Genomic DNA, 16,783 nt, shown 5'->3' on the forward strand with positions numbered 1-16,783 from the left:
GATAACATCAGGCTACCTGGATGGATAATCAATGGAAATAGCGAATAAAAGAAATAACAACCAAAACCCGACTATACTGGGGTCCGGCACCGAACGTTCGGCGAGACTATACTCGGGTCCGGCACGGAATGAGTTAACTGAGGATGAGATTGTTAATGATGTTGATAATGATGTAATTGATGATGTAATTGATGTTGATAATGATGTAATGTATTGAATATTGTTGTATTGTTGTAAGTGCCGGACCCCAGGAAGAATAGCTTTTGTCAAGTGCAAAAGCTAATGGGGATCCTAAATAAACATAAACATACAAATTAGGGATGTCCGATATTATCGGCCGATATTGGCATTAGAATGTGATATCGGAAAATATAGGTATTCAAATTTAATTTTTTTTACATTTATTTAACCTTTATTTACCCAGGCAAGCAAGTAAGAACAAATTCTGATTTTATTGATTGTCAAAAGTATGCATAATGTTGTGTTAATTCCACAACAAGCGATATGTAATGTTAATTACCTGAAATTATTCCGTTTTTTGGGGGGGGGAAACCCTGCATATATCGGTATCGGTTGTTATCGGTATCGAAAATTATGAGTTGGACAATATCGGTATAGGTAAAAAAGCCAATATCGAGCATCCCTAATACAAATCAATTTGATTGATTCTGAACACTTTTTTTTTTTACCTTCGCTAGGTTCTGGAGCTTCTTGTTGTTCTGCATGTGCTCTCTGTAGAGGCTGATGGCGTCACTGTGGTGGCTGCAGAACACGCTGTAGCTATCCATCATACACTCTCCCAAATCACCTGAAAACTAGTAAAAAACATCTGGCTCAAAACATCAGGCTCAAAACAGCCGGCTCAAGACATCTGGCTCAAAACATTTGGGTCAAGACATCTGGCTCAATTTATCCGGCTCAAAACATCTGGCTCAGAACATCTGTACTACCTAGACATTTCACACACCGTTTACACGCAGCCTGGGTTTCCCAATCTGACTGAACCAAAGTCAAGTTTTTTTTTTTAAAGATGAATCCAATATTTGCACAATAGTGGCACCCTGCAGCTGTGAGAGGTAACTGATCAGTGTTTTACACAGACAAACCGGGAAGATGAGAGAAATGGCAAAGAAATAAAATTTCTTCAAGCAGAGGAACTATAGCACCTGCTCCATTCACATGTATATTCTTTTTTTTTTTTATATTTATTTTTTGGCGTTTTATCGCTTTATTTCTACTGGGCAGTCCAGTAGGGAGAGACAGATGAGGAATGGGAGACAGAGTGGGGGGAAGACATTCGGCAAATAATGACGGGTTCGGGAGTCGAACCCGGGTCGGCCGTGTCGCGGCTGAGCGCGCTATGTGGTTCGCCACTTTTACGTAGTTCTAACACAGGAATGGACAGACAGTAGAGAGTTAATGTTAACACAGGAATAGACAGAGAGTTAATGTTAACACAGGAATGGACAGAGAGTTAATGTTAACACAGGAATGGACAGACGGCAGAGAGTTAATGTTAACACAGGAATAGACAGACAGTAGAGAGTTAATGTTAACACAGGAATGGGCAGACAGTAGAGAGTTAATGTTAACACAGGAATGGACAGACAGTAGAGAGTTAATGTTAACACAGGAATGGGCAGACAGCAGAGAGTTAATGTTAACACAGGAATGGACAGACAGAGAGTTAATGTTAACACAGGAATGGACAGACAGCAGAGAGTTAATGTTAACACAGGAATGGACAGACAGCAGAGAGTTAATGTTAAAGGATAACTCCACTTTTTTTTTTTAAATTAGCTTATTTAACATCTTCCCTGGAGTTAGACAAGAAGATGCATACCTTTTTTGTCTCTGTGCGTGCATTTTAGCTTTGGGAATAGACGCTCCGTTAGCATAGCTTAGCTTCATCACTGGAAGTGGGGGAGGACAGTAGCCTTACAGTGCCTTACAGTGTATTGCAAGGTCTGACATTGACCAAACTTGATATGCATGACCTTGGTGGGCTCTAGGTCAACTCCTGAAAAGGGGGTCAATGTCAGACCTTGCAATCAAAAGTTAGGGGCGCACTGAAATTATGGCAAGGGTTATTAGCACCCTAACTTTTGATTGCAAAGTCTGACATTGACCCCCTTTTCAGGAGTTGACCTAGAGCCCACCAAGGTCATGCATATCAAGTTTGGTCAATGTCAGACCTTGCAATACACTGTAAGGCACTGTAAGGCTACTGTCCTCCCCCACTTCCAGTGATGAAGCTAAGCTATGCTAACGGAGCGTCTATTCCCAAAGCTAAAATGCACGCACAGAGACAAAAAATGTATGCATCTTCTTGTCTAACTCCAGGGAAGATGTTAAATAAGCTAATTTAAAAAAAAAGTGGAGTTATCCTTTAACACAGGAATGGACAGACAGTAGAGAGTTAATGTTAACACAGGAATGGACAGACAGCAGAGAGTTAATGTTAACACAGGAATGGACAGACAGCAGAGAGATAATGTTAACACAGGAATGGACAGACAGAGAGTTAATGTTAACACAGGAATGGGCAGACAGCAGAGAGTTAATGTTAACACAGGAATGGACAGACAGCATAGAGTTAATGTTAACACAGGAATGGGCAGACAGACAGCAGAGAGTTAATGTTAACACAGGAATGGACAGACAGTAGAGAGTTAATGTTAACACAGGAATGGGCAGACAGCAGAGAGTTAATGTTAACACAGGAATGGGCAGACAGCAGAGAGTTAATGTTAACACAGGAATGGGCAGACAGCAGAGAGCTAATGTTAACACAGGAATGGGCAGACAGCAGAGAGTTAATGTTAACACAGGAATGGGCAGACAGCAGAGAGTTAATGTTAACACAGGAATGGGCAGACAGCAGAGAGTTAATGTTAACACAGGAATGGGCAGACAGCAGAGAGTTAATGTTAACACAGGAATGGGCAGACAGCAGAGAGTTAATGTTAACACAGGAATGGGCAGACAGCAGAGAGTTAATGTCAGGAATGTCATGGCAGTGACACGGCACCATTCCTGGGCTGTGAGGACACCATTCCTCCGTCATACCAGCCATTCCTCAGGACACCTGGACACCCTGCCTGCCCCGCCTCACAGGGGCAGAGAGAGGAGGCACAGACAGGGTGTGCGACAGATGATGTGGATAGAAGGGGGGGGGGGGGGGGGGGGTGAGAGTGAGAGTGGCTGATGAAAGACTAGACCAATGAGGAAGAGAGAGGGACGGGACCAGGAGACAGATGAGGAGATAAGAGGCGAAAGTGAAAGAGAGTCACTGACAGACGACAGAGGGAGGGGGGCGATACCATGACGTGTTCTCCTAACAGTCATGAGGACAGGGCTCCAGTGTGCTTAGTGGTAGAACACTAACATGACATCATAGCAGTGTGCTTAGTGGTAGAACACTAACATGACATCATAGCAGTGTGCTTAGTGGTAGAACACAGGGTGTCAGGGTATCATAGCAGTGTGCTTAGTGGAAGAACACTAACACGATATCATAGCAGTGTGCTTAGTGACAGAACACTAACATGATATCATAGCAGTGTGCTTAGTGACAGAACACTAACATGACATCATAGCAGTGTGCTTAGTGACGGAACACTAACATGACATCATAGCAGTGTGCTTAGTGATGGAACACTAACATGACATCATAGCAGTGTGCTTAGTGATGGAACACTAACATGACATCATAGCAGTGTGCTTAGTGACAGAACACTAACATGACATCATAGCAGTGTGCTTAGTGACGGAACACTAACATGACATCATAGCAGTGTGCTTAGTGATGGAACACTAACATGACATCATAGCAGTGTGCTTAGTGACAGAACACTAACATGACATCATAGCCGTGTGCTTAGTGACAGAACACTAACATGACATCATAGCCGTGTGCTTAGTGACAGAACACTAACATGACATCATAGCCGTGTGCTTAGTGACGGAACACTAACATGACATCATAGCAGTGTGCTTAGTGATGGAACACTAACATGACATCATAGCAGTGTGCTTAGTGACAGAACACTAACATGACATCATAGCAGTGTGCTTAGTGACGGAACACTAACATGACATCATAGCAGTGTGCTTAGTGACAGAACACTAACATGACATCATAGCAGTGTGCTTAGTGACAGAACACTAACATGACATCATAGCCGTGTGCTAGTTCTGAATAAACACCACCAATCGAAAGAAATCCCGGCTCTAGCTAGGCTTCCAGGGGGCATTAAGCGCTCCCTACCTGGGAGATGAGTATGTCCCCCAGCTGTGTGATGTGGTAGTTGGTGGTGCTGTCCTCCTGCTCCAGGGCCTGCTGGCGGCGCTGCTTCAGGCTGCAGAGGAGGTGCTGGTGCAGGACCAGGAGGCCTTCCACGCGGGGGAACAGGCGCTCCAGCCGGGCCTCCTCCAGCAGCAGGGACTCCGTCAGCTCGTACTTGTAGACGTGGAGGAGGATCTTCAGGGTCCGCACGTGGTGCATCTCCGTCTGGATCAGCTCTGGGGAACGCAGGCGACGTGGTTTAGCGTCATCGATTCGTAGCGATAGTCATCATAACAACCATTGATTGAAAACTTTATTAACAGATTGCAGATACAATACACAGTACGGCTCAATACAAACAACTGTTAACTCATCGACTGCCAGCTATTTGACGGGGCCCCCCGTCGTAGCAATGCCACGCTTTAAAAGATAGGAGCGCGTCACCTTGTTTGTAGAGCTATAACTGTATTCTATATTATAGCTATGGATACAATACTATGGCCCATTTGACATCAACTATCTATCGTTCAGTATGTGAAAAAGAATACATTTTTTCATCCATACGTTCCCGTGTTATACCGTGGTGAATATAAGTATGGCTTTTAGAGTGGTCTGGGGTAATTCCCGAAAGGCTGTGTTGTAGCCTCATACATGAATCCTACTCTAAGCGATGCCGTTTCTTGCCTGTACACGCTACCATTCCCAAATCAAATCTATATAATAGGTATTATGTTCCATCATGAATCGTTTCTGATTATTTGATTGCCAGTAACGGCATTCGTATTGAACACTAAACACGCTTATCAGCCCGATCGGTATAAGAGCATTGCACGATCAAGCAAACATTTACGTCAGATAGTCCTTACATGTGATCGGGAGTATTCCAAAAATTATATTCCAATTGTTTGATCACCATCTGGTACATCCGATGTCCATTGGTCCATGGCATAACCCACCACAACATATGGATTGGGGATATTTGACGCGCTTCAATGGAACCGGGAGAACCGCTCGACTGGCCCGACCCAGAAAACTGTGCCCGGTGACATTTGACCGCTGCACAGGCCAAGATATAAGGTTTCAAAGGGTGCTCGATACCGCCGTCTAGCTGGATGCGGCCGGTATAACATCTAGTCTTAACAGTGGACCTACCGTAGATAACATATTGTCTCCCATCAGTGGTCCTACCGTAGATAACATCTGGGCCCTCATTTATCAACAATTCTTAGAAAGTGTTCTATTTTCGTACGTAAGCACAGAATTTAGAATGTGTGTACGCACAGAAATATTGTGATTTATCAACGTGCGTACATGGGTCCTACGCAGTGTTGTGCTAGTTACTGAAAAATAGTAACTCAGTTACTTTACTAGTTACTTCATTTCAAAGTAACTTCGTTACTGTACTAGTTACTTACACCCAAAAGTAATGAGTTACTGTGAAAAGTAACTATTTAGTTATTTAAAAAAAAATAAAAAAAATAAATTGCTCAAGTCCCATGCCCCATATACTCAAAATCGGTTGATCAACTTGACAGTTTCCATTCACATCACCGAACTCTGCTAAGCAATGTGGTCTAGAGCGTTTCATTATATATTCCCTCCCCGCTGTATGTATATTTCTCTCCCACCCACCCACCCCCTCCTAATGTACAGTCCCCTCCCCATCATATGTATATACTCTGTCAGGATCTAGGGGTAACAGTACTGTATATTTGAATACCGCTTATGTCACAAATGTATCAGTACTAAATACCTATATGTCCCTATGCCATAAATGTCATGTATGTTGTGTATGTCATAAATGTCTATATGAATTGAAAATGGGGGACCCTGATGGAAACAAGACAAACGTCTTTCTCAGGTCTGCATCCCCTTAACAATTGTATGTATTGAGCCGTACTGTATTGTACCCATTCTGCAATCTGTTAAATAAAGTTTTCATTCATTCATTCATTCATCCATTCATTAATTCATTCATAACCATCTTGCAGCGTTGTTATCAAAGCATTGCAACGTTAGAATAGTTAGGATATCAATTGTGCATGAAAGGACTATATTTATATTGTTTGATTAGTATTATGAGATTCCCTGGCAGATTTCGTACAGTCAAAATCCGTTGATCTTGAGTTTCAGTGAACACATTGCACTCACCGTCACCAGTCTGCGGTGGTCGAGATGTAACGTTAGTCCAGTTGACTCCAGCAGCCCTTCAAACATGTTCTTTATCTCGTTTCCATGTTGTATATTAATTATCTCTCCAAGTAGTTGCTAAATGGTTTGTTAGTTCGTTATTATTACTGCGTTCTTATTATGTAGATTCATAGCGAGCGTCCTCTTGTTGTTTACTGTAGAGAGCGCCTATTTCTTTCAGAACGTCAGTGGCCAATCAGAAGTGCGAAACCAGAATGAGGCTACGGAAAGAAATAATAATAATAATAATAATACTTCGTTTTATATAGCGCCTTTCAGTCTACAGTAAACAAAACAAACGCAGGCGAAATAAGGACGCTCGCTATGAATCTACATAAAAAGAACGCAGTAACGAACTAACAAACCATTCAGTAACGTAAGTAGCGTTACTGAATTTCAAAAGTAATGCGTTAGAGTACTAGTTGCGGCAAAAAGTAACTTCGTTTCTGTAACGCGTTACTTTGTAACGCGTTAGTCCCAACACTGGTCCTACGCACACTCCGTTGATAAATACCTCTTTGTTCTACCGTCAATGCTTGTGCATGATTATCCATATATGGTAATGAAACATCCCCCATGGGTTGTGAAATAATGGACTGACCCGAGCGAACTATGAGAAACTCCACGAGCGAGATTGTTCACTGAGGCGCTGCCGAACCAAGAAGACACAACCCGTGTTATGGGATAAATAACAGGCTGTCGGACTTGTCAACGACTCCCTAAGAAGACCATTGCTGCAATTCTGCCTGGACAGCTCAAAATACTCATAAAGACCGTTCGTTAACCACTGTTTGGCGTTGGTGTGTCATTATAACCATGCTGGAATATGAATGCCTTTATTGCTTAGTTCGATTGGCTACCGGGTATAATATGACTTGTAGAGGTATCTATTTTGTTGTCGGTATTAGGTAGCCTATATGAATTACATATAATAGAAGCCATAGCCTACATTATGCAACAGTAACTTGCGCATATATAATAACACATGGCACAGCCCTGCAAAGAGCCTGCATACAGTAAACTAACTTGATCATTAATCTAGCTGTTGTATCTTTACGCTTATGAAAACATTAAATAATATGTATAGGCTATAGGCCGTCGCTTTGCATTAATAGCCTATATTCTCAAATGGCATTTAATGGCTATCCGACTCCTCGCTATCCTCGCGGACGGACCAGTATAGTATACCTTATATCATATCATATTCATATCATAGTTTACTCTATCAGCCTACCCAACATGTAATACGTTCTTTGTTAGAACACAACTCGTTATTATTTTGGGCATAGATTGCAGAAATACGGGAACGTTTTGATTATATTAAAAGGCTTTGACATTGTAAAACTAAATACGTGAAATTCTGTAAGCAGAATACAAGTCATATCACCCACACGATATATGCTCTGTATCCAGAGCATGTATGCTTTTCATTCATTTAAGACACATTTATTGCAAGGGTTTTGTATACACTAACTCAACAAATAACCTCTGTTCTCGTTGCAATGCGTTTTTTATTCTTTCTTATACGGAAGGGGGAAGAACACTATATCGTGGGTGTTCATATGACTTGTATTCTGCTTACAGCTTCGAAATTCCACTTGTTTCGTTTACCAATGGCAAAGCCTTTTAAATATAATCAAAACGTTACCGTGTTTCTGCGGTCTATGTGCAAAATAATAACAAGTTGAGTTAAGCGGAGCGCAGTCAATACACCCCGTATATTCCGATAACGCTATATATAAACCATGCTGCATTCATTCGGAGAGAAAGACCTATTATTCCAAATGCTATTTATAGGGTTTTGACCATAATTACACTACTGTTGCTATTTTACAATGAACTATGTATAATGAATTACGGTTCATACAGAACACGCCAGTGTTGAAACTAATGCACAGAAGCTTATTTCCGCGTTGTAATATTCATATTCTACCACCGGGCACCAGGTACGCATGCCCCGAGCTGTGCGTAGATATACGCACAAAGTCAAGCACAAGTTCAATTTAAGTCCCACACTTTGCTTAGAAATTATCGTACGCACGGGTTATGCACATATCTGTGCGTACACAACGTTGATAAATGAGGGCCCTGGTCTCTTAACAGTGGACCTACCATAGATAACATCTGGTCTCTTAACACATTGGTTGCCAACAACGAGATTTCTCGTTATTGGCCGCCATTCGTTGGTTGCCAATAACGAGATTTCTCATTATTTAATCGTTATTTTTTATTAGCGATATCCATTAATTTTTCATCCGTCCAGCCTGACGTTATCATTGGGAATGGCTCTGAGCTCGAAAATGGCAAATACCGCCCCCTATCGTCTCCCGGATGGTAATGCACATCATTGGATTGGATTGCGTGAAAAAATGCATCAGAGAAAAACTCCGGTCCAGGGTTTCCCCATCTCTGGCAAGCAGTGTCGGTTACCAGATTCACTGGAGAGGCTCGGAGCAGCTTTCGATAATGCGTTTCGGACTATAACGTTGGATCAATAAACGCGATCAATATTTGGAATGGCGATCAGGAATTGGATTCATCTTTTTGCAGAACATCTGATCTGAGCAAAGGAATCTATGTTACCAGTTTTGGGTTAATCAGAGTTGTTTTGCACAGCGTTCACAACGTGTGTGTGTGTGTGTGGCGTTAGGCGCTGAGCGAGGCACGAATAAATTATTTTTCAGCCCGCTTTTGTATCGTGCATAAGAACACAAATACTCTCGATAATCTAGCATTTATTTGAAACTATTCATAAATCAGCCGGAAAATGACGTGTTTTGTGTATTCCAGTAAATGGGTATTTTCGCGGAATCTTTTTGTTTCTAGAAATCTCAAAACTATACTCGTATTCAAAACGGTATAAAACGGAAGGTCTGGATTCTTACATATCTCGATGTGATTTATCAAGAAATATCTACAGCAAGAATTTTGGGTCTCAATGAATCCAAAGTGGCAATGTGGTTAGAAGTGGTGGAGAGAATAAAAGCTAGCATATAATGGTAGTGTCTGGTTAGGAACAAGTTATAATGGTTGGATTATCCAATGGGGGGTCCGGGAGAGGGGGGTACGAGCTGGAGCATATGTGTGTTTGTATATCCTATTGTGTGTTGTCATGTTTGTTTATGTGTTTGTTTAAAAAATAATAAAAAAATAAAATACAAAAAGAAAACGGAAAGGTACCGATGAAAAACAATCCGTTTCGTACATGTTGACTGCAAGCAAGTCATTGATAAGCGACGGGTGTATTAGACACATAGCCATAATTTAAGATATAATTTAATCGCTCGCAAATGTGCTCGTCCTCCCATTGATTAACGTGCTGGCATCCAAGCGATAAATAGTCATATCCGGCTGGCAACCAATGTGTTAACAGTGGACCTACCGTAGATAACATCTGGTCTCTTAACAGTGGACCTACCGTAGATAACATCTGGTCTCTTAACAGTGGACCTACCGTAGATAACATCTTGTCGCTTCGTGGTTTCTTTGTTCAGGGCCTTGAGGTAGCTCTGGTCGACCGCCACACTCCAAGACTCTGCCTCCAGGTCCTGGGCATCAGACTCCAGATCAGCTCGCAGTGTTGCATAGTGGCCATCTGTCACACATTACACTCACGTTACAAACATACACATTACAAACATACACATTACACTCACGTTACAAACATACACATTACAAACATACACATTACACTCACGTTACAAACATACACATTACACTCACGTTACAAACATACACATTACAAACATACACATTACACTCACGTTACAAACATACACATTACACTCACGTTACAAACATACACATTACACTCACGTTACAAACATACACATTACAACAGGAAACACACTTGGGTCCATTTAGAATGTTTATGTTGTGAAGCTCCATCTACCAGCTCCAGTTATCTACCAGCTCATCATCTACCAGCTCATCATCTACCCAGCTCCAGCTATCTCCCATGTCAAGGCTCAGTGAGCCAGGACAGATGTTATGATAGAGGTGCTGGGACCTTTCAACAGGTCCTCATCCCCCTTTTATTACCACATCCATCTAGTCGGCAGCTGACCTTCTAGGTTGATGGGCTCGGCGGTGGAGGGGGCCAGGGACACAGTGTCCTCGTGGAAGAGCTTCACTCGAAACGCATCGATCTCCTCCATCAGCACAGGACGGGATCTGGGCGGCATGCAGCGAGATAAGGGCCGATAGTTAAATTAAAGAGTGATGTCAGGAGTCTGCGCACACTCGGGTGCGTGCAGGCAGGACACGTGCACACACACAGTATATTCAAAAGGGTTATGTTTCAAAATGAAATATCCACAATAGAAGATGGAACAAATGTTTAGCCATTTCTGATATACATGTACAACTTCTCACGGGGCATCTTATACGTTATTAACTATGCAACTTGAACACTGAAAACTCTTTCCTACAAATGAACATTTGTACATTTGTAAGAGTATTGTTGAAATACAAGCCTTATATCCCCTCCTCACCTGCAGCTGGCAGGGTGGTTAGAGGAGGTAGCAGGCTGGGTGCTGGGACCTGCTGGGGTGATGGTCATGCCTGGTCCAACGGGACAGACCAGGAGGCCATGGGAGGCTGGGGGAGAAACACTCTCCCCAGGACTAAGAGAGACATAGGAGAGAGAGATAACAGAGAGAACAGAGAGAGAACAGAGAGAGGAGAGGAGAGAGAGAGAACAGAGAGGAGAGGAGACGGAGAGAGAGAGAGAGAGGGGCAGAGAGAGACAGAGAGAGAGAGACAGAGAACAGAGAGAGACAGAACAGAGATAGAGACGAGAGAGACAGACAGAGGATAGGGAGAGAGGAGAGAGAGAACAGAGACAGAGAAGGGAGAGAGAGATGGAATGCAAGATGAAAGAAAAAGAGAGATGAGGAAGAGTAGACAAGCAATCAAGTCCATATTGCAGAGCTTTGTTGAATATGAACATATTCTGTGCCAGCGATCAGTTATTATTTCTGAATACTATTCTCTGTGGACAACAAGGCGCCACCTGTCAAGCACTTTATTTGCATCGCTATGGTAACAGCTGCAGTTCTGCTGGACTATTTTTTCTGCTGGACTATTTTTGCACAATCGAAGCGGCCATGGCCACCTTCATTTCACTATATGTCTTGTGTATGTATGTGATTAATAAACCTCTTGAATCTATTAGTCAGATTAATGAATGGTCTTTGGTAGGTAGCCCTGTAATAAGATAAGATATTCCAGGATGATGTACAGCTTTGCATCGTGTCAGCATCTTGAATCACCAGTCAGGGTTTATTCTGTACATTTCCTGTTACTTAAAAATATGCTATAAAGTGGTATTTTGTTTGTTATAAGTTAAAATGTCTACATGTTAAAATAATAGCTCGGACAGCCATCACTGATATAGAGTGTTTGGTCAGTAACATAGGTCTCCCAGTCCCTCCGCTCTGCAGTAAACGCAAAATACACTATACATCAGTGATGATGGCTATACGAATGTAGAGCTATTTAACACATTTTAACAAAATAATACCACTTACAGCACCTTGAACTGTGGTATAAGGAGAGTTGTCATTGATCTCTTCTGTAGTGTTGTCAAAAATATTGATTTTTCTATACATATCGATTCTGAATATTTAAAACGGTTTCAATACTCATTTCCCGCAATACCGATATTTAATTATTCCTAAAAAAAATATATATATATTTTTTTTTGTATAAGGAAGTTGCATTGTTCATTTCAATACCTGTAATAGTACAGTAGTCCACACACACACACACACACACACACACACACACACACACACAGTTATATTCAAAGCATAATCCCCATTATTTTCAACCCACACCCTGTACCTTTTTACTACATCTTGACTGTTTATTTTTCTCATATTGGTTTATATTCAGTTAATTATATTGTTTATACCGTTTATTTTCATTTGATTGCCTATATCTTTTTTTCTATTACCCTGCCCATACCTGTACCCCCACCCCTCCCCCATGCTGCCAGAATGGGAAGGGGATCAATAAAGGACTATCTTATCTTGTCTTTTCCATCATCCGATTCCGACCAAAATCTCATCGATCTGACGAATTAGCTGCAGTTGAATAGGCTGCAGCTCTCCTAAAAAAAAAACACACCCTAAAAACAGTTTCAACTCACTTCTCCTCCTTGATAGACTTGATCCTCTCAATCAGGGACTTCTCTGCCTCACTGTCAGAGTCCGTGTGTCCAGGAACATCTAGTTGGGAGGGTTTCTCAATGATCTATGCAGACAACAGAACAGGGGTTGTTGTTGTTGTGAGGCGTTAGTGACGGCCACTAAATGGCAGTGCAGGCTTTAATGAATGCTTCTTTCACGTCCCCAAGTGGTCATTCCTCCAGTGACGTGGCGTGGTGCGTGTCTCCTCACCGTGTTCTGTCTCCTCAGTCGGAGCTGGTTGAGAGCCAGGGCCTCGGCGAACTCCAAATCCTGGATGTTCTGCAGCTTCTCTGTGTAGCGCCGGAACTGCTCCTTGATCAGGATCTCCACACACCTGGATGGACAGCAGCAGCGGGGTCAACGATAGCGGCCATCAGGCTCACACAACAGTAGGGCTGACCCCTATTAATCGATTAGTCGACTAATCGGTCGAAAGGAGCCGTAGTCGACTGGCCAACCTCTTAGTCGAATATAATAAAAAAATAATAATAATATTTTTTTTTATCATTTTTTCCAAAAGAAAAAGAGGCTTAGAAGCATGGCTAACGCTAATGGCACGCATACCAGAGGCTAACTGCCTACAAAAACAGGCACAGAGGCACTGAAAGAGGATTTCACCCATCTAATGAACACACTAGACTAGACAAATATCAAGATGTATCCATCAGTGGACCAATTGCATGCTTTTGCAGAGGACAAGAAGCCTTCAGTCGACTCCTTCAGACATTAAGCACCCCCCACAGCCCAAATGGAATGATACAAAAAATAAAAATAAAAAAGTTTTAAAAAATTATACTTTTTTTCTTTTTTTTAAGTCGACCAATAGTCGACTACCGGCAAATTTGGGCCAATCCTAGTCGACCATCCAAATCCTTAGTCGGGGACAGCCCCAGTGGGCAGGGACCGCAGCCGGAAAACTAACGGCAGCAGACCTCGAGAACTACTAGGAATGTCTGACCCAATGAGTGTCTGACTCCCGCCTAAACTGCGTAAACCACAACGTATGACGAATGGTGTATATCATGCCAGTTAGGGTACCTTATGTATACTGCACCTGTGTATACTGTATACTTACTCATAGTATATATTTAGATTCTAGTATTTATTGTAACCATATTTATTGTAATGTTAATATAACTGATAGGGCATACAGACCCTGCACCTTTAATCACACTGCCTACTTGCTCAGATGCATATATTCAGAGTTAATTATATTGTTTACACTGCCTATTTTTACTTTTATACTGTACTATAATTGTATTGCCTGTATTTATGTCTTCTACCATTACCCTGCCCATACGCGTGAATACTTTACCCAAGGCAGTTGTCCTTCCGCGTTCGGTTTGCGCGCCCTGATTGGCCTCTCAGCGCCCAATCGCTTTGCGCCTAGCTTTCAGTTCCACAACGCAAGTCCTCGCCCATTTCCTCGTATTGTTTTCATATCAAGCGACATCACATCAATATACATAACGTATTGTAACGCGCTATTCATATCAATCGGCATCACATCAATATAAATAACGTAGTGTTTTCATCTCAGATATTAACGTAACACACTATTCATATCAATCGGCATCACATCAATATAAATAACGTAGTGTTTTCATCTCTATATTAACGTAACACGCTATTCATATCAATCGGCATCACATCAATATAAATAACGTAGTGTTTTCATCTCTTCATATCAATCGGCATCACATCAATATAAATAACGTAGTGTTTTCATCTCTACGTAACCCGCTATTCATATCAATCGGCATCACATCAATATAAATAACGTAGTGTTTTCATCTCTTCATATCAATCGGTATCACATCAATATAAATAATGTAGTGTTTTCATCTCAGATATTAACGTAACGCGCTTTTCATATCAATCGGAATCACATCAATATAAATAACGTAGTGTTTTCATCTCTTCATATCAATCGGCATCACATCAATATAAATAACGTAGTGTTTTCATGAAAACACTACGTTATTTATATTGATGTGATGCCGATTGATATGAATAGCGCGTTACGTTAATATCCGAGATGAAAACACTACGTTATTTATATTGATGTGATGCCGATTGATATGAAGAGATGAAAACACTACATTATGTATATTGATGTGATGTCGATTGATATGAAAACAATACAAGGAAATGGGCGAGGACTTGCGTTGTGGAACTGAAAGCTAGGCGCAACGCGATTGGGCGCTGAGAGGCCAATCAGGGCGCGCAAACCAAACGCGGAAGGACAACTGCCTTGGGTAAAGTATTCACGCTGCCCATACATGTACTTCCATGTTGTCAGCTAGCTAACTGTCATAGTTTCAGTTTGTTACAATGGAGCGTTAGGCTAACGATTTTATTCCTCAGACGCAGAGTGATACTGACTTGTGAAGAGTAATTCGAATCATAGTTGTGGGTATATACTATACGCTCATTATACTATGGTTATGAACCAATCAGATTGCTTGATTTGAGCTACCTGTTTTAGAAACCATTTTATATATTTTGAAATATAACGGTGGATCAATTTTGAACGTGTCATTAGGACTTGGCTGGTCCAGGGGTATGTGACTGAAACTTTTTAGGAAAATAGCATCTAAAAGCTTATTCCAAGAGATTTTTGAGAAGAGTAAATTCAGGACTTTCCAGAACCATCACCCAAGTTCTCCCATTACATTTGATTCATTTTCAAAATGTCCATGTGTTTTCTTGTCACTGGGAAACATCTAAGCCAGGTTTCTAAGGTTTTCCAGGATATGTGGGAACCCTGTGCTGTATCTCAACATAGGAAAAAAAATACATCTAACAAGAACACGTTTTGATGCTGTGCCTCTTACACTGTGTAAATATTACACGATCATCTGCAAAGAGTGATACATATATTGGCTTGAGTTAGAATAAATTACACTGCTTGTCTGGCAGTAGGAGAGATAAACTGCTTCAGTTGTATCTCTAAAAGGGTGCCACTGCTTGTCTGGCAGTAGGAGAAATCAAACTGATTCAGTTGTATCTCCAACGAATTAAGAAAGTCAACATTGTTGCCAGATTGAGAATTGAGAATTGAGAAGATTTGATGTATTTCTACAAATTGGGGTTTTGAATGGGTGTCACAGTATTTAGGGTCATAAAACTCACAACAGAGTTAAAGGGGACCTATTGTAATTTTGTGAAATTACCTTTTCCTGTGTTTTGCATTGTTTTTACAGAATGAGGGATTGTCCCAACACTGAGAACATGCATTGTGCCTTTCCTGGAATCCAGCTGTGACAAGAACCCTCCCTCCTGAAACGAGCCATTCAGAATTGCAGGCACAATCGCCGTGGTGAATAACGTGCATGTACTCTATGTGCGTGTGAAGATATCTCGATAAAAGCAGGATGTTTCTGAAAATAATTTTAACGACAAGATTGCTATGCTATTGCTGGATCTTGAGTCGTATTTGATCTGCAACATCTGAAAGTTAGATCTGAATTCAGTTCAGTTCAGTTCAGAGTTTTTATTTGCCACATGGAATAATACAATCATAGTTTCTTCATTAAAAAAATCATAAATAGCCATTCCATGGACAAAAGGAGCAGGAAGAAGAATAAATCTTATAATTTAGTTCGATGTTGATGTCGTGCACCACTGCTAGATGGTGACCTATATTAACTTGTTTAGGGTACCTATAGAATACCTATATCACTTGTTGAAGAGGACTAAAATATGTCCCCTTTAACATTCACTTCAATTAAAAACACGAAAACAACTAAAACTGGAGATACAATGTTTTCAGTCGACAACAGCAGTGATGTGCGTATGGCCGTCTGACTCACATGGTCGTCTTGCCCACGTCTTTCATGCCGAGGAAGGGGTCGTCTGCGTGAGGGGTGCGCAGGACACACGGGGCGAACACAATGGCTAATGAGTTTGCAGACATCCCGTTGTGCTCTTCCTCCTTGGCGACCCTGGAAAGAAACCCTCCGTCAGGATCTCACACGACCGTTAACCGGCCTAATAAACAAGATCGGCTAATAAAGTAGCGCAATAGGAAATCATTAATGTCCCAGATGGCTGAGAGCATTTGTTTTGGCTACGCGTACAGGATGGAGGAAGTAGAAAGTCAAAACAG

The 16,783-nt window shown here is 41.5% G+C and overlaps 1 protein-coding gene across 6 annotated transcripts in view; it reads right to left on the bottom strand.

Moving 5' to 3' along the window:
• Positions 1 to 16,783, bottom strand: part of LOC311239521 (unconventional myosin-IXb-like) — a 180,511-nt gene that overhangs the window by 28,320 nt on the left and 135,408 nt on the right. For all 6 annotated transcript variants that reach the window (XM_084327837.1, XM_084327839.1, XM_084327836.1 and 3 more), the window contains 8 exons: positions 16,488 to 16,619; positions 12,883 to 13,006; positions 12,633 to 12,736; positions 10,972 to 11,103; positions 10,545 to 10,651; positions 9,933 to 10,073; positions 4,271 to 4,524; positions 690 to 815 (listed from right to left, as the gene is read on the bottom strand). In XM_084327837.1, coding sequence (XP_084183963.1) covers positions 690 to 815; positions 4,271 to 4,524; positions 9,933 to 10,073; positions 10,545 to 10,651; positions 10,972 to 11,103; positions 12,633 to 12,736; positions 12,883 to 13,006; positions 16,488 to 16,619 — 1,120 coding nt within the window. The remainder of the gene's footprint in view (positions 1 to 689; positions 816 to 4,270; positions 4,525 to 9,932; positions 10,074 to 10,544; positions 10,652 to 10,971; positions 11,104 to 12,632; positions 12,737 to 12,882; positions 13,007 to 16,487; positions 16,620 to 16,783) is intronic.

The sequence above is a fragment of the Notolepis coatsorum genome (assembly GCF_963971535.1).
Source record: "Notolepis coatsorum genome assembly, chromosome: 13".
Classification (NCBI taxonomy): domain Eukaryota; kingdom Metazoa; phylum Chordata; class Actinopteri; order Aulopiformes; family Paralepididae; genus Notolepis; species Notolepis coatsorum.